The sequence below is a fragment of the Postia placenta genome (assembly GCF_002117355.1).
Source record: "Postia placenta MAD-698-R-SB12 unplaced genomic scaffold POSPLAscaffold_2, whole genome shotgun sequence".
Taxonomy (NCBI): Eukaryota; Fungi; Basidiomycota; class Agaricomycetes; order Polyporales; family Adustoporiaceae; genus Rhodonia; species Rhodonia placenta.
The window spans coordinates 2,539,460-2,565,597 of NW_020169833.1; the positions used below are offsets into that span (position 1 = coordinate 2,539,460).

At 55.1% G+C, this 26,138-nt stretch overlaps 9 protein-coding genes across 9 annotated transcripts; 3 read left to right on the forward strand and 6 right to left on the reverse strand.

Annotated features, from left to right (window-relative positions):
- Positions 1 to 25: 25 nt before the first annotated feature.
- On the forward strand, positions 26 to 1,981 carry POSPLADRAFT_1053090 (hypothetical protein; the record flags this gene model as incomplete). The annotated part of the gene is made up of 6 exons (XM_024480341.1): positions 26 to 41; positions 89 to 211; positions 265 to 971; positions 1,026 to 1,374; positions 1,430 to 1,849; positions 1,914 to 1,981. 6 exons carry the CDS (start codon positions 26 to 28, stop codon positions 1,979 to 1,981), a joined length of 1,683 nt encoding a protein of 560 aa, XP_024343241.1.
- A 185-nt stretch (positions 1,982 to 2,166) lies between these two features.
- On the reverse strand, positions 2,167 to 3,779 carry POSPLADRAFT_1073027 (hypothetical protein). The gene is made up of 3 exons (XM_024482566.1): positions 2,877 to 3,779; positions 2,576 to 2,813; positions 2,167 to 2,503 (listed from the first exon to the last, which is right to left on the reverse strand). Exons 1-3 carry the CDS (start codon positions 3,703 to 3,705, stop codon positions 2,485 to 2,487), a joined length of 1,086 nt encoding a protein of 361 aa, XP_024343242.1. The 5' UTR covers positions 3,706 to 3,779; the 3' UTR covers positions 2,167 to 2,484.
- A 97-nt stretch (positions 3,780 to 3,876) lies between these two features.
- On the reverse strand, positions 3,877 to 9,117 carry POSPLADRAFT_1177922 (hypothetical protein). Its single transcript, XM_024488552.1, has 16 exons — positions 9,007 to 9,117; positions 8,662 to 8,886; positions 8,024 to 8,605; positions 7,660 to 7,965; positions 7,492 to 7,600; positions 7,395 to 7,433; positions 7,144 to 7,343; positions 7,024 to 7,084; positions 6,583 to 6,974; positions 6,366 to 6,522; positions 6,178 to 6,310; positions 5,638 to 6,118; positions 4,823 to 5,583; positions 4,712 to 4,769; positions 4,497 to 4,654; positions 3,877 to 4,440 (listed from the first exon to the last, which is right to left on the reverse strand). Exons 2-16 carry the CDS (start codon positions 8,779 to 8,781, stop codon positions 4,203 to 4,205), a joined length of 3,795 nt encoding a protein of 1,264 aa, XP_024343243.1. The 5' UTR covers positions 8,782 to 8,886; positions 9,007 to 9,117; the 3' UTR covers positions 3,877 to 4,202.
- Positions 9,118 to 9,687: 570 nt separating this feature from the next.
- Positions 9,688 to 10,350, forward strand: POSPLADRAFT_1053093 (hypothetical protein; the record flags this gene model as incomplete). Its single annotated transcript, XM_024480342.1, has 1 exon — positions 9,688 to 10,350. One exon carries the CDS (start codon positions 9,688 to 9,690, stop codon positions 10,348 to 10,350), a length of 663 nt encoding a protein of 220 aa, XP_024343244.1.
- Positions 10,351 to 10,560: 210 nt separating this feature from the next.
- POSPLADRAFT_1043882 (hypothetical protein) lies at positions 10,561 to 12,230 on the reverse strand (the record flags this gene model as incomplete). Its single annotated transcript, XM_024478404.1, has 6 exons — positions 10,561 to 10,982; positions 11,046 to 11,317; positions 11,375 to 11,810; positions 11,869 to 11,928; positions 11,989 to 12,077; positions 12,133 to 12,230. The coding sequence occupies 6 exons, from the start codon at positions 12,228 to 12,230 to the stop codon at positions 10,561 to 10,563; spliced, it is 1,377 nt and encodes a 458-aa protein (XP_024343245.1).
- A 1,162-nt stretch (positions 12,231 to 13,392) lies between these two features.
- POSPLADRAFT_1177924 (hypothetical protein) lies at positions 13,393 to 15,664 on the reverse strand. The gene is made up of 9 exons (XM_024488553.1): positions 15,563 to 15,664; positions 15,428 to 15,508; positions 15,288 to 15,370; positions 15,073 to 15,230; positions 14,847 to 15,020; positions 14,183 to 14,792; positions 13,934 to 14,124; positions 13,519 to 13,878; positions 13,393 to 13,467 (listed from the first exon to the last, which is right to left on the reverse strand). Exons 1-9 carry the CDS (start codon positions 15,593 to 15,595, stop codon positions 13,430 to 13,432), a joined length of 1,728 nt encoding a protein of 575 aa, XP_024343246.1. The 5' UTR covers positions 15,596 to 15,664; the 3' UTR covers positions 13,393 to 13,429.
- Positions 15,665 to 16,000: 336 nt separating this feature from the next.
- On the reverse strand, positions 16,001 to 16,720 carry POSPLADRAFT_1038627 (hypothetical protein). Its single transcript, XM_024477413.1, has one exon. The coding sequence runs from the start codon at positions 16,678 to 16,680 to the stop codon at positions 16,297 to 16,299; it is 384 nt and encodes a 127-aa protein (XP_024343247.1). The 5' UTR covers positions 16,681 to 16,720; the 3' UTR covers positions 16,001 to 16,296.
- Positions 16,721 to 18,382: 1,662 nt separating this feature from the next.
- POSPLADRAFT_1038628 (hypothetical protein) lies at positions 18,383 to 20,721 on the reverse strand. Its single transcript, XM_024477414.1, has 11 exons — positions 20,494 to 20,721; positions 20,325 to 20,441; positions 20,188 to 20,271; positions 20,074 to 20,139; positions 19,961 to 20,024; positions 19,649 to 19,903; positions 19,533 to 19,597; positions 19,216 to 19,470; positions 19,005 to 19,159; positions 18,755 to 18,938; positions 18,383 to 18,695 (listed from the first exon to the last, which is right to left on the reverse strand). The coding sequence occupies exons 1-11, from the start codon at positions 20,674 to 20,676 to the stop codon at positions 18,492 to 18,494; spliced, it is 1,632 nt and encodes a 543-aa protein (XP_024343248.1). The 5' UTR covers positions 20,677 to 20,721; the 3' UTR covers positions 18,383 to 18,491.
- A 784-nt stretch (positions 20,722 to 21,505) lies between these two features.
- POSPLADRAFT_1064766 (hypothetical protein) lies at positions 21,506 to 26,138 on the forward strand (the record flags this gene model as incomplete). The annotated part of the gene is made up of 15 exons (XM_024481846.1): positions 21,506 to 21,538; positions 21,590 to 22,036; positions 22,075 to 22,164; positions 22,254 to 22,398; positions 22,486 to 23,242; positions 23,299 to 23,562; positions 23,613 to 23,784; positions 23,847 to 24,026; positions 24,074 to 24,139; positions 24,192 to 24,262; positions 24,347 to 24,425; positions 24,479 to 24,858; positions 24,911 to 25,259; positions 25,309 to 25,822; positions 25,876 to 26,138. The coding sequence occupies 15 exons, from the start codon at positions 21,506 to 21,508 to the stop codon at positions 25,959 to 25,961; spliced, it is 3,633 nt and encodes a 1,210-aa protein (XP_024343249.1). The 3' UTR covers positions 25,962 to 26,138.

Genomic DNA, 26,138 nt, shown 5'->3' on the forward strand with positions numbered 1-26,138 from the left:
AATACCTTCTTTGGCTCAATCCACCATGGCTTCAGCTTCAGGTATGTCCTGTGCCCACCTTTCCCATTCATCAGCTAACTGTTTGCAGCAACTGGAAAGCTCTCTCGCGAAGAGTTTCGCCGCCAGAAGGACCTTGATGCTGCCCGCAAAGCCGGTACAGCGCCAGCTGCTCTAGACGAGGAGGGCAAGCCCATCAACCCTCACATTCCTCGTGCGTGGTTTTTTGCCTTACAAATCTCTATGTTGCTGATGTCTGCCGCTCAGAATACATCGCGCAGGCTCCATGGTACCTCGACACCGGTGCCCCGACCCTCAGCCATCAACGTATCCCTGATTATGACCGCGGCGCCGACAAGCTCGACAACTGGTACGACCGCGGCGCCAAGGCAGGTCCCGCCGCGAAAAAGTACCGCAAAGGCGCATGCGAGAACTGCGGCGCGATTACGCACAAGAAGCGGGACTGCCTCGAGCGGCCGCGCCGGCGCGGGGCCAAGTTCACGAACAAGGATATCGTGCCGGATGAGGTCATTCACGAGGTCGCGGCTGGGTACGACGCGAAGCGCGACCGGTGGAACGGCTACGACCCTGCGGAGCATAAGAGGGTGTACGAGGAGTATGCGGCGGTGGAGGCCGCGCGGCAGAAGCTGCGCGAGGACGAGATTGACAAGCAGACGACGACGGACCTCGCGGCCGTGCGCAAGGTCGCGAAGGCGGGAAAGGAGAAGGCAGAGAGGCGTGACGATGATTTCGGGAGCAGCGACGAGGAGGACGAGGACACGGACAAGTACGCGGAGGCGGCGGATGCGGTGGGGCAGAAGCTCGACACCAAGACCCGTATCACCGTGCGGAATCTGCGCATTCGAGAGGACACGGCGAAGTACCTCATCAACCTGGACCCGTCAAGTGCCTACTACGACCCTAAGACCCGTTCGATGCGAGACAACCCGTTGAAGGGGATTGCCCCAGAGGAGGTGGGGCTCGTCGACATTCTCCATCTCACATTCCGCTAATGCTATCCTTCGCAGGCGCTCTTTGCAGGCGACAACTTCCTCCGCCACTCGGGCGAGGCCCCAGAGGTGCAGAAGCTGCAGCTCTTCGCCTGGAATGCCGCCGCGCGGGGGAACGACGTGCACATGAACGCCAACCCCACACAAGGCCAGCTTCTCCACTCGGAGTTCCAGAACAAGACGGAGACGCTGAAGGACATGACGAAGGTCAGCATCCTCGCGAAGTACGGCGGCGAGGAGTACCTGCAGAAGGCGCCGAAAGAGCTCCTGCAGGGCCAGACGGAGGAGTACGTCGAGTTCTCGCGGACGGGGCAGGTCATCAAGGGCAAAGAGCGCGCGGTGGCCCGCTCGAAGTACCCCGAGGACGGTACGTAGACATCGGCCCTGCCGCAAAGATCTGCGCTGACGCGGATTGACCGCAGTGTACGTCAACAACCACACCGGGGTGTGGGGCTCGTGGTACGACCCCGCGTCCGGCGAGTGGGGCTACGCCTGCTGCCACTCGATAGTCCACCTCTCCTACTGCACGGGCGAGGCGGGCAAGGAGGCGGCGCAGGCGTCCAGCGCCCGCGCGCTGCTGGCGTCCTCAGCATCTGCGCCCGCGCCCGAGCGCCCTGCCGCGCCGGCAGAGGCCACGGACGACCGCAAGAAGAAGGCGGAGGAGCTCTTCTCGAAAAAGCGCCTCGGCGAGGGCGAGCTCTCGCTCGACAGGGAGCGGCTCGCCGACGCGATCGCGGAAGAGCGCAAGCGGAAGGCGCGGGGCGAGGACGGGGACGACCGGCTGGGCAAGCGGCAGAAGGGCGTGTCGGGGGCGAGCGCGGAGGTCACACAGGAGGAGCTAGGTGCGTTTTTCTCGACGTTCACGCTGTATGGATACGGCATGCTAATGTCACTCTTTGATTCCAGAGGCGTACCGAATGAACCGCCGGATGACCGAGGACCCGATGGCCAACTACGTCGACACGGAGCTGTAACGGATATTTTACTGTACTTTTGCGCTAATATTATGTCTTGCTTTGTCCGTGTGTCCTACATACGTCTTTTCGTCATGGGATACTTTTTGGACTTGATTGACTGTCGCTACGAACCAACAAGATAATGCCTTCCCGTACCACCGACAACCAACGGGTTATTATATGCAGCAAGCACACCACGAAGAGCACAAAACAGTCGTGACATGCAATCGTACAGTAGTAATACACAGGCGCTACTGGTGGCGCACATCCCATGAACTATACAACTATGTTACTTCCAGAGCGAGCGAGCATCTCCAAATATAAATATGACCATCCAAGCTGTCTTCCTGCGTCCGTACCAAAGCATACACTACCAGTGTTTTGGCACAAGTACGGCGGGAATTTTCCGTGCGGGGTGGGGCCTGCACGCCTCTAGACAACATCCACGAAACCCGCGCAGATGAACTCCGCCAAGATGCACGCCGTTCTGCAACACATCCCATAGTGGCGGGAGGCAAGCCTTACCGAGTCACATTGATCCTACACAAAAAAACTGCAATCAGTACCTTGATGTAAAGAGAAGCCCTGCCATTCTCAAAGCGAGCGACGTACTCTCGACCCTGGACGTGTATCGCAGGCCGCATCGTGCCCGAGCTCCGCTTGCGGTTTCGCGGCGTGGTCCCTACCGTCACGCTAACCAGAGGCTGCTGACGTTCGGGTGGTGCCGACGTTGACGTCGCGCCAGGGAAAGCGACTGACGACTGGGCAACTTTGCTCCGCTTCGACTCCGACGTCCGGCGAGTGCGCGCAGGTACTGGCGCGGATGGCACAGTGTCCACTGCCCGCGCAGCTGCCGACACCAATCCAGCCCCAAGGTCAGCTGCCGCTCAGCACCGAAACGGCGGGCACGCACCTTCGACGACCTTAGCGTCCGCCTCGCGGTGGAAGCTCTCCATGAGCGCGGTGAAGCGGCGCACCTGCCACGCGAGCTGGCTCGCGCGGGCGTAGTTGCCCTGGCTGAGCGCCCACTTGCGCTCCTCCTTGAAGCGGCGCCGCTCCGAGTCCGCGAGGCTCGCCCGTGCGCGCAGGACTGCGACCGCGCGCTCGTGCGGCGTCATGCGCCCGTCGGGATCGATCGAGGACGGCACAGAGTCGAGCGAGATCGACGGCGCAGTGCTCGCGTACGTGAGCGTGGGCGTGATCGGACGCACCTCGAGCCGCCGCGGGTTGCGCTCGTGCTCGCGGTCGCGGTCACGGTCACGGTCGTCGCGGCGATGAGTGTTCCCGGTGTCGCGACGGTGCCGTGTGCGGTCCTGACCACTGCGGCCGAAGGAGACCAGGCGGAGCCGTTTCCCGGGCTCAGCTTCGCGTGTTTCGCGTACGTGAGTTGTGGTGCTGACCGTGCGCTCGCGCTCCTTGAGCGTGGTGCTGTCCTCGAAGACACGGGAGAGGGCATCCGTGAACACGACACCGAGCGCGACCCCTAGCAGTGTGCAGACGACCTGGGTGGTGTCAAAGGTGCGGGAGTAGTCGAGGAGGAGCTTGGCAGCGATGCCAAAGCCGACAGGGATCACGAGGAGGAAGAGCTGGTTGAGGGTAGTGTAGAGGAGGACGCCCTGGAAGAGGCCGTTAAGGAGAAAGTCTTGGGTGGATGGAGGCTCGTTGGGGTGGAAGTACAGTGAGTTCAATGCGATGCGTGCACCGAGCGCGAGAAGGAGAGGAGGACCGGTCGTGATTTCCATGAAACAGGCGGGCGTTCATATGAGCATGGAAGGGATATCGCGGGTGTGAGGAGGTAGAGCAGCCAGCAACTGACCCACTGCTGCCAGCGCAAGAGTCAACGAGCGAAAGACTCGATGTTCACTCACCTGCACATATCCCTCCATGAGGCTCTACACGTGATCCCCCTCAAATTCAAGTTCAAGTCGCGAGATAATGGATTGATCTGATACACAGCGATGACTACTACGCGTATAGAGACGAGATAATACGATATGAACACATTGGCCATCGCAGAGACCAAGAGAGCACAGAAGATCAGAACAGCGGAATGCAGAGATACAGAGCTTGATGCGTAGCGTAGTGAGAATGCACGACTAGGCGTCCTTCATCAGCAGACTCGGACCGCAAGACGGCCGAAAACCAAAAAAAGACCAATGATACAGTACCAGGGTATGCGAGCAGATTATCCAAGAGTCAGGTAAAGCAGAACAAATAACCACGCGCGCCACGAGCCATATCACCGATACTTGCCGTTGGCGTGCGACGAACTTGTCGTTGCGGAAGGCAGTGACGAGCCAGTGCTACGCGACGGGGCCACGCTCGTCGCGCTGGTGCTCAGGCGCGGCTTCTTGGGTGCGCTCGGGCCGTCGCTCGACGACGCACGGGGTGCTGCGCCCTCCTTCATGACCATCTTGGCATGAATCTCCTCGAGCTTGCCTGCCTTGACCTTCTTGGGCCAGAACAGTGTGACGAACCTAGCCATGGGGGTGAGACACAGACGAGACCAGCCTCGCTCTAATGGACCACTTACGTCCAGAGATGACGTCGCCATCTATCTCTATCCTCCCCGGCGGCTTGTTTCTGAATGAGTACCAGCTCGATTCGTTTGCCAATAGCAGCCAGAGACTCTTTCAGGATCGCAACCTTGTCGTCCCGCGGCATGTCGCCTCCTGAGAGTTTGAGGTTCTTCTATATGATGTAGTATTCAGTGAGTGCTGTTCTCAGTCGCCAGATGAGCAGACGTACCAACTGCTTTTTGACCGGCCGCAGTTCCTCCTTCGTGGTTGCCTCGTCCATGGATGGGCTGCATAGAAGAATAAGCGGCAGCCAACAAGCAGACCAGGGTTAAATACGTACCACTCGTCCGATGACGACGAGTCCGTGAAGGTAGGCGTTGGTCTCCGCTTCCGCCTCTTCGTGCTCCCTTCATCAACCGAAGCGACTGCCTCGCTCTCGGCGCGCCTCTTCATGCTCCCGTTGTACGACGTCGACGCGACGGGTGGAGGCGGTGACGCAGACATGCCCATCGTCTGCCCCTTCCTCAAATTCGTCGTGATAGCACGGAGCTTCTCGTCGTGTTCGCGGATAATGCTCAAGAGGAAGTCCCCCCGTCGGACAAGGTGGATGGCATTCGGTATTGGTTTGCTCGCGGCGTCCTCGCCCTTCTTGCCCTCCTCGAGGAAGAATTTGCCCTCGAGCCCCAGCCGAGCGTCCTTCGCCATCGCCTCCCAGTTGCCGAAGCCGTAGAGGTACGCTCCTACGAGCAGCATCGAGTCCTCTTGCGGCCCCCACCGCCCTGACCAGTTGAGCGTCGGCCGGATGTTGTCAATCGGGATCTGCCAGGTGTAGACGTCGGGAAGGGCGTGAAGGTATTCATGCAAAATGCGCAAGTCTCGATGCCGCGAGAGCACCGTCTCTGCGTTGATGTTGCCGACATTCCGGTACGTCACAAGCACCGCCTTGCTCTTCTGAGCGTTGGTGAGGGTCTCGCCGGCTGCTATCCGAGCACGCTTTTCAGCATTGGATTCATCGACAGCGCGAGTGCAAAGCTCGATGATGTCGTCCGCAGTGTCGACGATCATAGCCCGATTCTTGTCTTGGAGCTTGGCCTCGGCAACCTGTACGACGCCGTCCATGAGACACCAACAATGTGAAGCAGACGGACCACTCACAATAATGTCATACCGCTGCCGGATGTCTCCCCAGCGTTGCAGACTCCGGATGAGGACTCGGACGTCACGCTCCTTGAGCTCCATGGCCTTCTGACTGGCGGTCTTGCGCTGGGGGGCAGGATGCCTTGGTTTCTTGGCAGGTGGAAGTGGAGCGGTATGGTCAACGTCCATGCCTTCATACGAGACTTGAGCATGCGAGCGCTTGCGGTTGTTAGTTTCCTCCGCCGCAAGTTCTTCTGCCCTTCGCTGGTCCTCCTCGCGTTCGAATTCCTGCCGTGCCTCGAGGGGGATGATCTCATCCCAGCTCATGTCGTTCTTGACATCGCTAACATTCGCGAACTGGGCCAGGAAGCCTTCGCCACCCAAGGACGCGCCTTCGCCTTGAGCAGCCATCGTCTCGTGGTGTTCTGCACGATTTAGGATGTCATCGAGGTCCATCTCGTCTAGCTTCTTGCTCTGCTGGCTGTCATCCTTGTCGAAGCTTAAAGGCGACGCATATAGTCAGCACATGTGGATCCTCGCATGCAATAGATTTCTCACATCCTCTGCGCACCGTACTTGAGAACAGCGTGCAACTCGTCCTTGCTCAGCTCGTTAGGTTTGGAAGGGTCCTTTGTCGACGAGGCTGCCTTAGAGCTAAGGTGTGCTTGGGAAGTGTCCATCTGGTTGATGACTGTTTACAAATGTCGTCACCAGCCAGGCGGAAACCTCGTTGCAAGAAGACTCACTTGCGTATTCCAGGACCATCTTCTTCTTGGCGCGCTCGAGGACGTCCTCCTCCATGGTATCCTTACTGACAAAGCGATACACGCTGACATGCGACTTCTGGCCTATGCGATGTGCGCGCGCCATCGCCTGCAGGTCGTTCTGTGGGTTCCAGTCGCTCTGCAAAATGGCCTCAGCAACGTGTTTACACGTCCCCAGCACGACGACAAGCACGCTCACATCGAAAATAATGACAGTGTCGGCTGTCTCGAGATTGATCCCTAGACCACCGGCGCGTGTTGAGAGAAGGAATGCAAAGTCGGTAGAGCCCGGGGAGTTGAAGTGCGCAATTGCCTTTTTACGCAGCTCCGACGAGACCATACCGTCTAGACGCTGATGCTGGTAGCCTCGCATAACCATGTAGTCGGTCAGGATGTCGAGCATCCGGACCATCTGGCTGAAGATCAACACGCGATGCCCGTCCTGTCGTAGCCGCGCCAAGAGCTTATCCAGAAGCACCATCTTGCCGCTGCTCATGACAAGACCCTTGAGGGTCTCCTCTTCGTTGTCCGTCTTTGCTTCAGCGCCGTCGAACAAATATGGGTGATTCGCGGCCTTCTTCAACTCCATGGCTGTGCGGGATTTGAGTTATGTCTAACGAAAACCGCGAAGAGAACTCACCGATATTAAGAAGGCTGATGTTGTTGTTGCCGTTCGCGCTTTTGATCAAGCCTTGAAAGTTCTAGCAGCGGTCGGAACATAAAACTCGCTGCGTATGCTAAAAGGAACAGAAGCTCTCACCTTCGTCAGGATGTTCTTGTAGAAATGAGTCTGCAGTCCACTCATTTCAACACGAAGAATGCGCTCCGACTTGGTAGGCAGAGACGTCAAGACATCACGTTTCAGTCGTCTAAGCATGAGAGACTCGAGCTGCTTGTGCAACTCCTTGATCTTCTCCTCATGATCTGCATCAGCAAGGTCGAACTCGTTGGTGAGCTGGACTAGAACAAAGTGTGAGACTATATAGCCAGATTGAAAGAAAACATACTTACACTTCTCCGGCATGAGGAAATGCATGAGAGAAAGAAGCTCTAGAATAAACGGCATCAGTCAAGACGTCACCTCACGAATGCTATATCGTCTACGAACCCTTCACGTTGTTTTGTAGAGGTGTGCCTGTAATGAGGAGCTTTGACGCTGCCGGAAACGAGGTCAACGCCTCATACAGCTGAGACTCTGAGTTCTTCAACCGGTGTGCCTAGACCACCACACCTGTCAACGTCATTATCTCGGCGGAGATTGTGAGACGCCACAAACCTCGTCAACCGAGAGTACCTGCCATTTAATGTCGCCCAACTCCTTAGCATCTCGCAGGGTTATCTCATACGTCGTCAAGAGCACGTTCATCTTGAGCTTCTTGTTGGAAGGCCCGAACTCATAGTTGCGGATGACGTCCCGCGCTGCGGCAGTGCCGATATACGTGATTACGTTGATGTCCGGGGCCCATGTCGCGAACTGTGACTGCCACGCCGTGATCGTGGAAAGCGGTACGATCACTAGGAACGGGCCATACTGCCGCATTTCATGGAAGAGATATGAGAGGAATGACACCGTCTGCACGGTCTGTGACGCGATGCAAAATCAGAATAGGTCGCTAAGTGCGCATACACGAGGAGCACACCTTTCCTAGGCCCATCTCATCCGCGAGGATACCGTTCTCACCCTTGCTCCACAAGTAAGCCAGCCAATTGAGACCAGTCAGTTGGAAGTCTTTCAGTTGTCCGCCGGTTACCGTCAAATACGGCGGGTCCTCTGTAATCTTCATGAATGTTGGTCGTTGATTCTTGGGATAGCTGATACTCTTGAACGGGAACTTTGCCTCTGCCTCTCGTGATCTAAAGGCTCCCAATTGGTCTTTAGCAATGGGTCGGATTTCCTCCTGCGTTTCCCATGTACAGTGTTCGTAGTTCAGCCCGTTCCACTTGCAAAAGTACTCGACCTGGCCTGACTCGTTTTCGCGTTGTGAAATGACACGCTCTACCGTCTTGAAGGTCTCGAGCTCCTCCTTCTCGCGCTCTTTGTCCAATAAGAGAACTTCCTTATCCTCGCGCGAGAGCTCAGGCGAAGCCAAGCGTTCCTGGTAGATCTTGTACGCCTTGATGTAGTTGTCTACCCGCTTCAGACCTTTGTAACGCTTGAGGAATTCGTAGACCTCATCCGTGTTGTGCAGGTGCGAGTAGCCTTTCCACTTGATGTGGAAGCGCTGCCGTTATAATTCAAATCAGGCACCATGTAAAGGAGCAGCATCTCATGACGTACAATGTTGTGGTACCAGTCGTCTTCCGAGTCGCTAGCATGACCCTCATCTCGACTATGTCCGAGGACGGCTTCAATCTCTTCTATTGGGGCCTGAGGATCCACATACGAATTCTTCATCATCTCCTCTTCGTCAAACTGCTCGAAGTCCTGCACATCGTCGACGTAATTTGGTATGCGTCCACCCCTGCTAGACACCCGTAGCTCATCCCGAGGAACTTTGGGTTTCTTCTTTTTCTTCGAGCGAGAACCATAGTCTGAATCTGAATCTGACCCTGAGTGACGCGTTGAAACTAATCCAGAGGTTGCATTTAGAGAACCTCCATGACACGGCCATGCTAGCCACACACCTCGGGGCCTCAAAGGAGCCTTCTTCTTCTTCGACGCTTTCTTCTTCTGAGCACCGTACTCCTCATCGGCATACGACGCGTCCTCCTCTTCGTTGTCGTTGTCGTTCTCGTCGTCTTCAGGATCATCTTCGTACCCCTGGGTTATCCGAGCTGAGTATGAATTGATGACAAAAGAGGACCGACATACCGAGTCCTCCTCATCTTTTATCTAGAAGAAAGCAGATCCTTCAGCACATCCCCGTCGATCCTCAGACTCGATCACATACCGCCCGGTTCTTCATATAGGACGAAGCGTGACCGTTTGGTTTCGGACTTAGCTGCACCTCATCCTCATCAACTTCCTCGCCCTCGGCGTCAACGTCTGTGTTCCTCTTCATGTCTACATCCGAGTCAAGCTGCATAGAATTGTCACTGTCATCGCTCATGTCGGCGGGAGAATGGGAGGTGGACGCCATGGGCTCGTCGCGATCGCCGGCGGGCGACATGGAAGAGTAGTCGCGGAGGATAGACTGCGTGATGGGGGACGGCGGCGGGGGCGGGGGAGGGGCTGGTGAGGGTTGTGGGAAGGGGGCGTTGACAAGGGGTTTTGTGAGCGCCAGAGCCGCCAGCCCAGCTCGGACTTGGTTCGCACGCGTGCGCCGGACCAGGCAGGCCACATCGCAGGAGCTCGTCACTGGCCATGGCGAACTCCGACCCAACCGTGCCTCTCTCCCATCTCCTTATCTCTCCTTCCTTACACGGCCTCGCTGCCATCCAGAACCCCGTCCTCGCGCTCGGCCTCCCGCAGCCCCACAGAATGTTTCGTATTTGCGCTAACGGCCTCGGGCATCGCGCGCGGTCTCTGCCGCCGACCGCCACCCTCGACACCCACCACGCCGCGTGTTCCTGCCGTTCACCGTGGGACTTGTCTGATGCATCACCTGAGGCGCTTCCGCCGGCGCGGCCCGCGGGCTGCGTGGAACGCGGGAGAGCGTTCTCGAGCGGTCGCCATCGTCGACCCCGGCGGCCAGCCAGGCGAGACCGACTCACTCCACGGTTGTCACAGATGTCACAAATGTCACGGCGCGCCTGGCGAAAATGCCCGCGCGTGACGGCGCGTGTCCTCGCCGTCACAAAGGACGATGGTCGGTGGCATGCCGGGGGCTGCGACCGCGCCTGCCTCCGGGGCCAAGGCGCTGCGGCGGCGAAGACCCTGTACAGCATCCGTGACAGCGGGCGTCCTCGCCCCGCAGTGCACGGCCCTACTCGTATCCGGCTCCCTGTGCGCACATCATCCCCATCGACGCTGACCACAACATCTTATGTTTCAGAAGCCCCCACGCATCTTGCTCGCGCTTCGTGAACCGCACTTGCCCACACACGTCCCGTCACAGCGATGGCAGAGATAAGGCAGCTCCATTAACGGCCCTAAATGGTGAGACAATGCGCAATGCTACAATATTTTATGTGTGTTCGTGAGTGTCCCATGACGAGTGCATGTGAACGACAGTAATTAGCAGAAAGCAGCAGTAAAACACAATCAGCAGACAATGTCACAATGTCCATGGCGTGATCAGTAGCGACGGTGTGGGCGTTCGTAACGCGGGAACGGAGGCTGCTCGTGGTGCAGTCCGACAGGGGCAGGCTCGTGCAGACGCTGGTATGGTCTCCGCCGCCTGTTCGACAGGCAGTATGCAAACGCGACGATCAGGAGGATGCCGACCGTCACGGAGCCAGCAATGATGTACGGCACATACGGCTTCACCTTATCCGCAAACGACTCGCTGCTGGTACCTGCGTTGTTAGTATTGGGAACTGCAGGCAGCAAGTGGAACGCGGACGTGTTGTCGACGCCACCGAGACGTTCGCGGACGAAGTCCGCGTGTCCTTCTGCTTGCGTAGTGAGCGGGAGTAGTTGTACGTAAGGAGCAGCCGTCTGTGAGGTCGAGCCGTCGACAAAGTCGCCGAGATCCACCAGCATGTATGCGTTACGCACTGCGAATTGGGAGCGATGTCAGAATTGCGGACCCTGAGACACCATTTGCGGTCAAAACGCACAGAATGCCATGCCCAAGATCATGTCGTAATCGGGAGACGCTGCACTCGTGATAGGTTGGAATGCGCCAGCACAAACCGTATCACCATTCGCGTCTTTTGTCGTTAGCGTTCCCAGGTTCGTGTCCAAAGGGTTGATCGGGAAAGACACGCCCTCAAACTTGAAGGTTACGTTGAGTTCCACGTCGCAGGGGAGTGTCCACACATTTCCGACATTCTTCATGTTCGTAAAGTTCGCGCCCGGGACGCGCGAGTAGATAGCGTTCGAGACTGCACTGCAATTCGAACCGTCAGATCTGGTATCTATCGCAGTACGTGAAGAGGCGACGCACGCAGGAACTTGAGGTAATGAGAAGCCTGAGTCGAGTACGGCGATCAACTGGTCCAAGCCTTGCACCACGGACTGTGCCTGGATGGGATTGCCGTCCGGTCCAATGATGCCATTTTTGTCAACCAGAACCTGGTAGTGCTGATTGTCTGAGTCTTGATCCCTTGCGACAGACAGCTTTGGCTGCGAGGTGATATTTTGATACTGTGATACTACGTGTCCCACTGTGATCTCCCCAGGAAATGTGACATCGGTGTCAAAAGTACGACCGAGAAGGATAGTGATGTAGTTGGGTGTGGAAGTATTCTGGCGGAAGATCCTGTCCAGCGTAGCATCCCCTGCCTCGCTATTGAATTGTTGAAAAACTTCGGATCCGCTGTTGGGACCGAGACCTAGAATACCCTGGCCTGCCGGGTGTGCCGCATCTGTTGATACACTGACTTTGTGAATGGTGTTCAGTGCCGCGCCATATGGTGTCGACACGACAAGCGTGCTCACTGAATGCCTGGTTGTCGACCGTATATCCATCGAAATCTAGATTGGCAGTCATAACAGCTCCTGCGTGCGAAGTATCAACAGTGAATAGACTTCCAAAGTATCGCATGCGTAAAGATGTACCGTTGGCTGCTCCAATGGCGTAATTGATGGAAGCAGTCTTGCCCGTGCCCTGCGCCCCGGGGACATTGCCTGCTACCCACAAATCCGAGCTAAGAGTGCGAGTTAGCCCACGAGAACCGTTCTCAATAGGGACACATAACTCACCTGCCCGTGTCAATGAGCACTTTGAATGACTGGCCTCCCAGCGTGATGTTCGTGTAGTACTCAATGTCCGACGAATCGCTCAGCGTCGATCCCGTCATGCTAGCCCTGCGGCCTAGGCGCTCCAATCCCGTCCGTGTTCGTCCATGAGGCACTCGATGGCCCGTGAATGGGATCCTGATCGCGCTTACTGCCAGATCATCGAGCAAGAGAGAGAGGTACAGCAAGAGAGATGACGCCAGGAACTTCATGAGCGTAAGAGAACGATGCACACAATACAGTCCACGCCCGTGAGGACGACTGTGCCCTTAAAATAAGAAGAACGGAAGAACGGAACGAGGTGAGGAGGACAACAAAGGGCTATGCGGACGCCGGACATGATGGGTGTTTGGTGTTGCCAAGGAGGGTGTTGCTGCCGAGGCGCCCTGAGCGTCCTGCTTCACAACAGCCACGGGACAACCGCTGATGAATACACGGAGACTGAACTATCTCCCTATGACGGAGATTGAAGTGTCTCCGGCATGGGGGGATATCTCTGGCGTGTGGAGACACCTCCATCAATTTTCGGGCGCAAGGCGCTTGTTTCAAATTATTTGTGTCCCCTTTGGGAGATCATGTGACTGGGTCACCATCACCCGATCTCTTCATCAGCTTTCGGTAAAGTCCGGTCTCTTATCGTTATCTAATCTGAGGGGCTGCCAAATCAGGATAACTCAGATTAAGGTTAAAAGCTTGCGTTTTACACGCTTTTAACATATTTTCCCGCGCTCTCGCGCCTTCCCCAGCGCTGGCTGTAAATAATATATTTCCGTGAGAGGCCGAAAACCGGCCATAATGAGATTCCCTGATACTATACGAGACAATTTCTTAGTTATTACCCAAAGCGGAGAATACACGTGACTAGGGTATTTTCCTCGCACCGCACGTGATAGAGTTCCCGTTCAGGGAGATAAGCGCCCCCTCAGAGAAATATCTCTAGACGCCAGAGATATCTCCCCATGCCGGAGACACTTCAATCTCCGTCATAGGGAGATAGTTCAGTCTCCGTGTATTCATCAGCGGTTGTCCCACAGCCACTGAGCGCGAATACGAGTTGATCGCCCCCACATCCTTATTCAATTATGTGTGCGCCACCGCTTACACCCTCTTCACGATGAACTTCTGCAACGTTTCAAGCCTCTAATGCCGTCTATGCACTGGTACAGAAATAAACCAAGAATCGACCACACCGCATGCGTGGACTGTTGATGCACACCGTTAGCGGACATGTCCATCATTTCTGTCAATGTCCCGCGAATCTTTACAACAGCGAGTTGGTCTCCAGGAGTAGCACGATGCCTGGGTCACATTCTTCAGCTTCGCACTTTCCAAACTTCAGAATACACTCACTGTGAACGATCTCCGGTACGCTCTGCGTCTTGATATCAACGGTCAAATCAGGTCGTTCGGGGGTCTCATACGGCTCATCAACACCTGCGACACCGGAAAATTCCCCCTTGCGCGCGCGCGCGTAGACACCGCGGCGGTCATTCGCTTCACAGTGCTCCAGGGGAGTGGCCACATGGATCGTGAAGAAGTTCGCGCCAGCACCGGCTGAATGGACGACAGTGTCCTTGAACGCGCCGCGCAACGACTGCTTCGGCGCGATGGGCGATGCGATGACCGCTGCTCCTGCCCGCGCGAGCTCAGTCGCCACAAACGCAACGCGCTGGAGATTCTTTGACCGCTCCTCTGTCGAGTAGCTGAAGGCTGTGGAGATCGGTAAATAATCACGATCGCCGGGCTGTGACGGGAGGCAACTAACGAGCATCAAGATCTTGACGAATGTTATCCCCAGAAAGGACGGAGACGCTGCGACCGCCTTGCTCGTTGAGCACGACCTGCAAAGCTTTGGCGATTGTATCCTTGCCGGAGTTGTGCAGACCTGTTAGGAAGATCACGAAGCCTTGCTTGAGACGTGGGGGATAGCTTTCACGTAGAGTCTTTACAACGCCCCTGTAAATGCGCTAGGTAAACATGGACTTCGATCGAGATACGCTCCTGTTGGACTTACTCGTAGCTGAACCAGTCAGGGATGGGCGTGCCCGTCTTCAAGCGTCTCCGGAGCTCGGTACCCGAAATGTCAAGGGTCTGCTCACCCTGTGGTACCTCGTCGATCGGGACGTACTCGTCCGTCGACGGCATGTAGGTCATCTGCTGGAACGGCACCATCTCGATCGATAGCTCGTCATGGAATTTTGTGACAAGTTCCTGCGCGTCATAGGGACCGTAGAAATCCTTGCCTTGCGAGTTCTTGCCAGGACCCGCGTGATCGCGTCCAACGATGAAGTGGGTCGCGCCGTAGTTCTTGCGGATGATCGCGTGCCAGACGGCTTCGCGGGGGCCAGCCATGCGCATTGCGAGGGGAAGCAACGCGAGGTGCCCCATGCCGTTGGGATACTTGGCCATGATGGCCTCGTAAACACGCACGCGGGTATAGTGGTCAACATCGCCAGGCTTTGTCAGGCCAACGACGGGGTGGATAAGGACGTTCGCTTGTCGTTGGCGGGCGGCGCGGACGGTCAGTTCTCGGTGCGCACGGTGCATGGGATTGCGCGTCTGGAAGGCAACGACCTTCCTCCATGCCAGCTTTTTGAAGTGCGCACGTAGCTCGGATGGGGTGTCTGTTGGCGTCATATGAAATATGTTCAACGATGTGGACGAGACAGTATACGCACATCTGAGAGCAACGTAGTCGAAATGGACGGGCAGTTGGATTCCCTGGACCTTTCCACCAACATAGAATTTCTTCACTTTGTTACGGAGGTATGCGACGGACGGGTGTGCTGGGTCATCTGCGCCGAAGACTTGTACGGCCTCCTTGACTAGGTCTGGTCGGTAGATATCCTCGACTGAACGTGCAGAGTGAGTTTATCGTAAAATGGCCGTTATGAGTGACCGTACCGGTGATGATCGCAAGTGCTTGGTCGTCACGAGGATCCCGGAGGGCTATGCGAGACCCTGGGCCGATGGAGAGGTGGACGATATCCTCTTCAGAGACATCAAGAGAAATGGGCATGGGGAAGAGCGTGCCATCGGCAAGGCGGAAATTGTCTACGACACTGTACGGAAATTCTCAGTCGCCGTGCAAGTCGCAAATCGTGGCATCTGCAACTCACTTAGTGTAGTCGGCCTCGTTCATGAAGCCCTCGAGGGGGCTGAAGCCACCATTGAGAATAAGCTCGAGGTCACACAGTTGACGCTGATGGCACACGAGGATAAATAACCGAGCGACGGAAGTTGGCATCAGCGAGCATACCTCGGTCAGAGTGATGTCAGGCAACGTTTCAGCTTCAGCCTTCAAGTTCTCTTGCAGATGCCCGTCCCGTGCAATGAGATCCTGACAGTATACTGATCAGGATTGCGTGATGTAAGGACGTGCATATATTCGCACCTTCAGAATGCCTCCGTGAGGAATGTTGGCCATAGTGATTGATGGCGAAAGGGCAGATGGTACAGTGCAGTAAGAGCTTGTCTACAAAGTGCGAGACTAGACCAGGTTCACGATGATACTACATAGCAGCTATGGTTGTTGATATAAAAATTGACTGCAGTTCGATGGTGAGGAAATCACGCAATCGAGCAAATGACTCATTTTTACCTCAACGTTAGAATTGTTGAAAGCCGCTCTATATCCCGTAGAAACAGCGTCTAACGTTAGCGGTTGCGACGGGGGGTTGCAAGAGAAGCTCAAGCGGGAGAAGTCCAGCATACATAATGGACGTCTGTGAGCACCGACTGGACACAGCGAAGATCTGAATCTCTTCCAGCAATCACAATAATGACCCTAACCCAGGACTCTGACGTCTTCTCGCTCTAAGCCTGACTTCTTGAATGTACTAATAACAATATTATGATGAGCAGGCACGAGAAATGAGTCTGTTGAACTAAGCCATAAGAAAGCGAAACGTAGTATGTATGCAAGGTGCATGCCCATAGCAACGAGATATCGTAAGATGCGCAGAGGAAGCCCGTCCATGCCCTCCACCTCTGACTAGGAATACACTGATTTACATGCCAGACACTCCGTCCTACGACAAGACCACGCCCACCTGATATCACTCAGGACACACACCATCCAAGACACGAGCATAGTATCGCTCACACCATGGAGTATGTGTCAGATGGCTATGACTCAAGAAGTAGGGCGACCGGACTGAGCGTCGACATCACCTCTATGCGGCCCTGCGAATTAAACCGACTCGTAGGAGGCGGTGGTCGCTCACCCGTGCCCACCCAACCCGTCATTCTTGACGTTTTGACCGTGTCCAGCTCTACAGTCCGCTCAACTGTAGTCCCGACAGTTGCCGCTGATGATGTCGGCCTGTACACACCCAAGTCGAGCTGCACAAGACCTTTGAGATCGTCAACTGTTGAGCTGTAGACATCCGCATCCGCGAAGGTCGTGCTGACATCAAAGGTGCCGCTGTACTTGTTGTCGAGGCTGACGAACGCTGCTCCCATGCTGTTGTCAACTCGCGCTTGGAGCGTAGAAACTGCAGAGTCGGGCATGTGTTCCATCGCCACAACCATAGGTGCGTTGAAAGTTTCGAATTTGGTCATGAAATTAGGGAACGTGGTGGAGGCAGAAGATGAGGACGGGGGGATATAGAGCTGGACGCTCGCATTGAGCTCGCTGAGAAGGTTCATGAGGATCAGAAACATATATGAATGGGCGAGATGCGTACGCATTGCCTGTGCTAACATCCAAAAATGTCGGTTGCTGACACGAATTGTCATTGTAAAGGGAGACATTCACGTTGATAGGACTGATCCAATTGTTAGATGCAAAAAGGGGGACCACGAAACAATGACATACGCAGACACGGTCTCCAACACAAGGGACTCTGAGATATTGAAGGTCCCCTCGATCTCCGCGAGTGCAGTCTTGACTGAAAGCGAGGTCGCTTCGATTGACTGGCCGGATATAAGCCCCTTATCGCAACTCAAAAGCATGCAATACTCACCCCAACAGATACCGCCGACCTCGCACCGCCGAGGCTCACCTTGTCGAATGTGACATATGGAGACAGGTTTGTGTAGAATTGGTAGAAGTGGGGAAGCATTGTCATGAACTCCGTGATGTGCAGGGATGGTATTTGGGGGAAGAGGAAGGTGATGTTGAACACGAGGGAAGCCTCTTGCGGGAGGCTTGATGGGACGTAGAGGTAGATGCCATTGCTGCCAGATATGTTCATCAGGCAGACATGTGTGCGCTCCATCAGGGAAAGGTCGGAGTAATGCATAGTTACGGACACGATCCCGTCGCTTACGGTGGGGTCGCTGTTGACCCCTACCAGAAGGGTTCCCGATATGTCGTCTACTACCTGAGCATCTGAGGAATATGAGACGTTTGAGTGGACGAAGACGAGCCCATCTAATGGGACGGTGTATTGAAGGCTATCGCTAGGGTGAGCAGCCAGAAGGCTACAGATACGAATCTGAGACTCACAACGAGGCGGTTGCAGTCTGGTCTACCCATGCATTGCACCCCACAGCAGAGCTCATTAGAAGCGGTGCATCGCTGCCATCTGCGATCAGGCTTGGAGTGTCGGCATTTGAGGGGGCTAAATATGACGCTTGCCGGTCGGAGTTGCGATGTGTCAATTTCTGTGAACAGTTACTTTATGCGAAGTAGCACACAACCAGAGGGCCACCTACTACTATGATCACAGGCACGCCGACCGCTACCGTTATGACAAAGTAGACCACGAGGGCATACACGATCACCCGGCGTAGACGCGTCTTGCCGCGCAATGGCCACCATGATTTCGATTTCTGCTCCTGCTCCTGCTCCTCGTCTGGAGAAGAAGGGTTGAGATGGACTTGGCTTTCCTGGCTGGTAGAGCGCCGCGGATGCTGCAAGGCCTGCGAGGACTCGTAGCTCGGGAGGGAGGGGGTAGGAGTGCATGGGCGGACCACAGAACGGGCGTCGTTGAAGAGCTTGTCGGGATTCTGTAGGTCGTCGGGGTCGTCGAGAATGATCATGGTCACCGCATGGAGCACTTCTGATGGCGGCGAGGGGGGGGGAGCAAGAGAACGGGAGAGTGGACGTTGAGCGCTGAACAGGAGAGTGAGAGCGCTGATCGACGAGGAGGTATCGTGCAGCCCGTCGCTCCCTCCGTCGCTACCGTGAGGTCACACGCGTGCTATTTTAGGCCACAAGTGTCACACGTCCGTCACACAGTGACTGCCTCATGGGGACAAGAAAACGAACAGAGTCAACAGCGTCATGGCAATTGGGAGTCTATGCAAGAATGTGCGGTAAATATACGTGCATAAGCTATAGGTCGAAATAGTACAGAGCCTCCTGAGTCCGTGTGTTATAGCTCACTTCGTGACGGCACCTGGTCTTTACCTGACATCCTGAAGATGCTGCCTACAGTGCTGAACACGGTTTGCAGGCCATCCAACAGCCCAAGGAAGCAACCCATAGTCTCGTCCCTGCAGGCACGCACCCACTCTAGGACACCATGGAGTAGGTTACCAGGAACGAAGTCAGTGCCCGCCGTGGGTGAATGCCGTGACTGCAGATAGACAATCATGAATAACAGACAGGTGGAGTAAGAAGCCGAGCCGCGCTCACCTTCGGTGCCCCTGTTGCCGCGAACGCTGCCCCTTCGAGCAGCCGTGCCTCTTCCAGCGCATCTGCCTCCGCCCACATTTTGCGAAAGTCGTCCACCGCAGCAAGGCTCTCCGAAAAGCGGTGCAGAGTGTTTACTAATGCAACGACCTCGGAGCGCTGTAGCAAGTTCTGGTTCGCTTGGGGGCTGGGAGTTTCAAATACGAACCACTGTCAGGCACACTGGACGGAACGAATATGATATCACACTCACTCTAGAGCCTTCTCATCCAACTCAAATATCACCTTGAGCGCCGTCGCCAGACCTGTTGTCTGGACCTTGCCCCAGAGGCGACACTTGTCACAGCCAACGCAATCCATGATGCGGCTGACGTTCCGAAAATGCTCCTTGAACTCCTCTCGGAGGATCTGCAGACCACACTGCATCAGGGCCCGTGCGAACACTAGTCTGTTCGGGCACTCACGTTGGCGTTCTCCCCCCGGAAAAGCACCGTCTCATCGAATTTGCCAACTGCCTGCGCGATGCCGATGACTTTCTTGAGCCGCTCCAAGGTTTCGGCTTCACCCTCGTGAGCGTCCGTGCCACAGTAGTCATACGCGGACAGGTATGGCCCGAGCCGGGCTACGGCACGCAGCAGCAGGACCGTATCGAAATAGATGTACTGCAGGCGTTCAGGATAGGATGCAACGCGATTGATGAAGCATTGCAGGTCGGGTCCCTGAGCAGATTTGGCATCACAATATTTAGAGCTAATTGCACGGAACAAACTGGGACACATACCCATTCACCCGTGGTCTGATTCATTGTCTCGCGACAAACGTGAGTCGAAATGCTGGCATGCAAACCTGTGTTCATCATGAGCCCCCTTTACGCGCGAACACTGTAGAGAACCTTACCTGATATGATCTTATAATACACCCTCTGCTCCAAACAGTCTTTCGGACTTTCCGCTTCGTCTTCACTGAGGACCTCAGTCATGCTTCCTGGCATAGAGACTGGCGCGGGGTCTGAAGATTTGCCGGAAAGGAGATTCATCTCAGACAGCCCGAAACAGTTTTCTGAGTAGATGGACGACCAGACTCTGTGGGCAGAGGGCCCGACGTAACCCGTGAAGCGTTCAGGATTGAGAGCCAAGTCAATGTAATCGCCCTCTAATAGCGTCATGATGGACATGAGCTCCAGGTGACATGAACAGACGAAGTACGAACCTGTCATGTCGTCGAGGAAACAATAATCTGAATCACGGTAGTAACATCCAGGTAGGCGTGTTCGCTGTCGGCAAATCAGTCATTTTCAAGGAAGAAATGCAGCACGAACGGACCTCGTCTTCTGGGGGCATCTCCACCTTGCTCAATTCAGCAGCTCGCCATTTCGCCGGTATTTCACTCTTCACTTCGTCAACTTACTATACATACAATGATAGGAGAGGACTAACCTCATCGACGGTGGTTATACCGCACTCGCGATTCATGCAAAACGCATTCTCTTGCCAGAAGGGACAATCACGGTACAAGTCGGCCTAAGCAAGGCATGCGTTCAGTTCAGACTGACAGACACTGGGAAATGGCGTACCCTGAAGTATCTGAAGAATGGTGTCTCCACGAGCGAGTGTAGCTGATCGTAAAGTTCATCGTTGACGCTCTCTACGGTCTCATAATCGCAGAGTGTAGTCTCTATGGGGCCTGTTAGCTAAGAATTGGTTAGAGTTAGCAGCGTGCAACCGAACCATGGCGCTGCGCACATATTGCTTGCAAGTAGAATCCTTAGCCGGCTGGTGCTGCAAGACGTTTTGCACTTGCTCCGTCCTGGCTACAGTGTTGGACAGGAAGGACGGTAATTGTGTAGCTCGTACATATGCGCGGGCGCTAGCGAGTGGATCGACGAGGAAGCCCAGAAATACGGCATATAAGTGCTGTGGCAACATTAGAGCATTGACGAGTTGTATGGAGAGTCTATGTGATTTGTCGAGGGACTGGAAAACAGAGCGAATGGAAGTAGTGTAGCCGAGTATTAGTAGTAGTCAGAAATGATGTCGACGACTGAACACGTATGCAAGCGCTCCCCGAGGCTCGCCCGAGGCCCGTCTGGGACTTAACGCCAAGTCTCGTTCACCACCCTAGAAGCCTCTAGTCGATGTAATGTACTTGTTACACGCATCGAATGGCTGCAAATATGTCGCTCTGGACTAAGAACACTTTGAATCAGACGATTGCAGCAAGAAATCGAATCAGGAAATCATTCGAACAAAAGTACTGTTGCTTCATAAGTGTCCTGCGGATGAGATCGGCATGGTGGTATCAGAGTGAGAAGTTAGCCCCCATTAGCCCTGATAAATGAACACTCAATCAGGCCTGATTGAGTGTGTATTTATGTTCTAGTGAAGCCTCGTGTTGTATTTGTATCTCAGCATCGAAGGACAATCCGGGCTGATCTTCGCTGTGATAAATTGGGAGATGCATGAACAATCCCTACAGCACATCTTGAATACTTTCTTGCAACTCGATGCTGCTCAGAGTGTCTCATTTGGTGTGCGAAATGACGAGCAAGTACCGCCACCAGGCTGATGAGCGAGCGAATATGGAAGTTGTATCCCACCCTCGGCCAGCGAACATTGGGGACCGCCCACGTATCCGCTGTCCAGCATACCTCTACTCCACCACTCGTCGCGATACCGGTTCGTTACTCGGCCGTATCGCCAGGTTTCTCCCGTCACAGGCTTCGCGTTCTCCGGACACCCGTAACATCTTTCAACTATGTCTGAATCCCTCACTGCTGCCGAACTCCAGGTTAGTGCCATGGTCTACCGCATATAACCGCTGGCTTGACGCGACCAGCAGAAGAAACATGGGATTGAGGATGCCCAGGAATTCAATGGCACTCCTCTGGCTGCGGTGAGCCCGGCTCCAGCCAACGGTCACCTCGACACTGGTTCCCAGGAGGCTTTCCCGTCTCTTGCGCCGTCTCCGGTTTCTCAGTCTGCCAACAAGCCTGCAGGCTCGGCCTGGGGCTCCTCAGCTGGTCCTCGCATTCGCCCTGCGGTCACGAAGCAGATTATGTTCTCGGACTCCTTCATTCTGAGCTCTTCGGACATTGCAACCGCTGGCAGGGATGGCAAGCCCATATCTCTCGGTCAGGTTATGAAACAGGTCATGGTGCAACATAAAGTCAAAATCGAGGCCTCTACGAACCAGAAGTCGCGTCAAACCACGTTCTTCCTCAAGGCCGAGTACCAGAAGGATCTTGACAAGGCCAAGCGCAGTCTGCTAGCACTTTTGAGCCCTGTTGTACGTATCCCTATATCTAAACTGAAGGTCATGAACAGTCACTCTGCTTCGAACACGCGAAGAACTATCCAAAGCGATGTACGCATACTCATGAGCGGTACGGGCTCTGCCTGCCGGTGCTTAGCATAGTATGCTTTGGTCGATGTTCTGCGCGTGCTCGGGACAGCATGATGGCTTCACTGCACGCAAGCACGATCCAAGCTTATGTGGACTCTAGGTCTCTTTGGTTTTGCAAGCTCCAGTGTCTACTATCCCGAGCCTTGTTGGTGCCAAAGGTGCAAACCTCATCAGGGTGCGAGAGCAGACCGGTGTGAGGATCGACATTCCGCGGCGCGACACTCTGCCTGCTGTCAACGGGAATGGTCAGGCACACACCGTCAGCGAGGACGAAGAAGAGGAGCCCACGGTCCCGGTAACTATTACTGGCCCCCAGCCACTAGCGTACGAAGCACAGGCCATGCTGAAAGAAACCATCGCGGAGAGGCGTTCCAGCTCCACGCAGCGTGTCCGCGATATCCCCGCACACATCCTGCCGTTCTTGATCCCGCTCCGTGCCTCGTTCATGGCAGCGGACGGTAATGATGTGCAGCTCGTGCTTAACAAGGACACGGGGGAGATTGCGGTCACCGGAGAACACGACGCGGTTGGTCGCGTTGCGGAAAAGATACGTTCTGCCATGGCGTACTTCACGGGTGAAGTCTCTCAGCTCAAGCTGACGCTGCCCAAGCGCCAGCACCGGCTGCTGACCGGCAGCGGTGCGGACGAGGTGATGGCAAAAAGCAAGTGTGCGGTGCTCATTCCAAAGCCCGAGGAAGCGAGCGAGGAGATCGTTGTATGGGGGAAGCAGGGGGAGCTGGCGGGAGGTGTGCAGGCGGTCATGGAGAAGGCAAACTCGGCGTACATTCACGAGTTCCCTCTCCCCGGTCCCATCGCGACCTCACGCCAGCTGCTCACATACATCACGCGCGTTGATTTCGCCCAGACCCTCAGTGATGCGAACCCTGGCGTCTCGGTGTACACCCCGCCGCTATCTGCCATGGACAAGGCCACGGTTCTGAACGTGGACATGGTCGGCGACAAGCCTGCGGTGGATGCAGCTGTTAGCCAGTTCTCAGCGCTCATCGGAAAGCTCATCGGGGCCACGAAGGACGTTCAGATCGACTGGCTGGTACAGCCGATCATCAACTCGCACAAGAATGCTGAGAAGTACGTTGGTTCTCTATTGATGAGTTCTGTAGGCTGATGTCCGTATGCGAGCGAAGGATCAAGGCATTCCATGAGGTGCACAATGTCCTGGTGTTCTTCCCGCCCGAATCTGCAGAGCTATCTTCAGTGCTCCTGGTTTATGACCCCACCTCCCCCTCTGCGTCCCCTTCTCCAGTGGATAAGGCGAAGAGCCTTGAGGATGTAGAGCAGGATCTGCTAAAGCTGGCTCGTGACGCCGCCGATGTCAAGACAGAGACCATCACGGTGGAGAAGAAGTGGCATGAGGCTGTCATTGGCAGAGGCGGGACTACCCTGAACGCGTAAGTCAGATTCTCACGTATACTTCATTGACCGACATATACTCGATCAGGATCATCGGCGAGGACAAGACGCTCTCGATCAAGTTCGGAGCCGAGGTAAGCGATGCGTCGACAGAGGATGTCATCCGCGTTCGCGGCATACGTGGGGATGTGGATCGTGCTGTCAAGGCAATCCTCAAGATCGTCGAGGATGCCAAGAACGATGAGATTGAGAGCAGCTATGTGCGTATAGGCGTCTCTAGTCGAGTTGATCTTTGCTCATTCTCCGACTGCATATATCGCAGTCAACCGAGTTTGCTATCGACAAGGAGTTCGTTGGTCGAATTGTTGGAGCGGGCGGCGCTGGCGTCAACAAAATACGGGACTTACTTGGGGTCAAGATCGACTTTGCGGACGACGTGGACGATAAGGAGAAGGAAGTCAGTAAGAAAAAAAAGGCTGTCCACGCGAAATCCCGCGTCACGGTACGTTGATTTTGAACCGGAATTGCGTGATACTAAGCGTTGTGAAGATCGTCGGTCGCAAGGAAAATGTCGAAGAAGCCAAGAGACGTATCACCAATACCGCCGACCGGCTTGTGAGATAATTTGCAGTCATATTATGGGACCCAACAACTAATATGCTCACAGGCCGACGAAACCTCTGAAGTACTTAAGATTCCGCACAAGTACCATGCAGGCCTGATTGGTCCCAGTGGCAAGTATGTGATCCGCCTCGAAGAGAAGTATGATGTCAAGATCACCTTCCCTCGAGAATCCCCCGACAATGGTGATGGCCGGACTAGAGAGCCTTTGAAACCCGATGAAGTCCTAGTCAAGGGCGGCAAGAAGGGTGTTGCAAATGCTAAGTCTGAGCTGGCTGATGTAAGTCTTGTCAAATTCTTGCACACATGGCAGCTACTGGAATGATAGTACAGGCCGTCGAATTCGAGAAGGAATCGAACCATGAAATCAAATTCACGGTTCCTTCACGAGCTGTCGCACGCATCCTGGGCAAGTCCGGTGCGACCATCAATGAAATTAAGGACCGGACGGGCGTACAGATCGATGTCGACAGGGTGATAGATGACAAAGAGACCAACATCACCGTCCGTGGGACAAAAACAGCCATTGCGGACGCGAAGGAGGCGATCTTGGAAATCTCTGACCAGGTCGGCGAGGAGACAACTGATTCTCTCAACATTGAGAGCCGATTCCACCGTACGATCATTGGTGCCGGTGGTCAAGGTCTGAAGGAGCTCATCATTCGTTGCGGCGGTCCTACCGACTCCAAAACCCAGGCGGGCCTAGTCAGATTGTGAGCTTCAGTGTCACTGCCATCCTGGATCTGTTACTGACAGGCCGTGCAGCCCTCGTCAAGGCGAGCCATCTGACGAGGTCCGCCTACGCGGTGAGCCTAAGTTAGTCGCGAAGCTCAAGGCCGAACTTGAGACGACAGTCGCCGCTCTCCGCGACCGCGTCGTGCTAGCTGTCGAGGTTCCTGCTGCCCAGCACCGTACGCTCATCGGCAGGGGCGGACAGCATTTGAACGAACTTCAGAATCGCACGGGTGCACAGGTGCAGTTCCCCGGCTCTCGGTCATATCACCCAATTGGCGAGGCCGCGAACGCGTCAGATCTGGAAGGTGTTGATCCTGCTGACATCGTGAAAGTGGTTGGACCACGGGCAGCGTGCCTGAAAGCTGTAGAGGAGCTCAAGGTAACGAATTCAAGATACCTGCAATACTTTTGGCTTACATCTGTTATAGACTCAGATCAAGCCACCGGCACCAGAGGCTGTGACCGGTACAATGACTGTGCCTCTCAAGTATCACCATGCTGTAACTCAGCAGGGCAACCTCTTCAGGACGCTGCGTTTCATGGGCACACAGACCGAGCTATCGAGGATGCCCTCGAAGCCTGCTGTGCCGCCTCATCCTCAGGCCGGACCCACGGAAGCTCGTATTGATGACGCGGATGATGCTGCCGGTCATCCTGAGGTGCAGTGGCAGGTCGTTCCTAACTATCAGGATGCCGAGGAAGGGGAGGCAGAGTGGACCTTCAAGGCTCGTGACCAGGAGAGTCTGGACAAGGCTCTCAAGCTAACGCAGGACGCCATCGAGCACGCAGAAACGATGTCGCACGTGGGCTTCTTGACGCTCCCCGATCGTTCGTCTTTCCCAAGAATCGTTGGAGGAAAGGGTTCCAATGTTGCTCGACTGCGCAACGAGACGGGAGCTGATATCACTGTGAGCCGCGAAGATACCACGATCACGATCATAGGTACGTCTGTTTGGGCTGTGGTCGACCATTCTCCTGACATTGCTTGTCTTCAGGATCTGAGAGTGCTATTGAAGCGGCTAAGGAGGCTATCCTCAAAACCGCAACGAATAACCGCCCTCGAGGTCGTCGCGATGCTTAAAAACATTATATGCTCGTCTCCTTGAGCTCTCATAGGTCTATGTTGGAGGTCATCTCACACGCTAGCTTTCGGATATACCACAGTCGTCGCGCATCGCTATATAGCACAAGTAATCGTAATTGAAGCAAATGCAAATATACAGCATGTATCACAGCAATGCATGTTGAGTCCCATGAA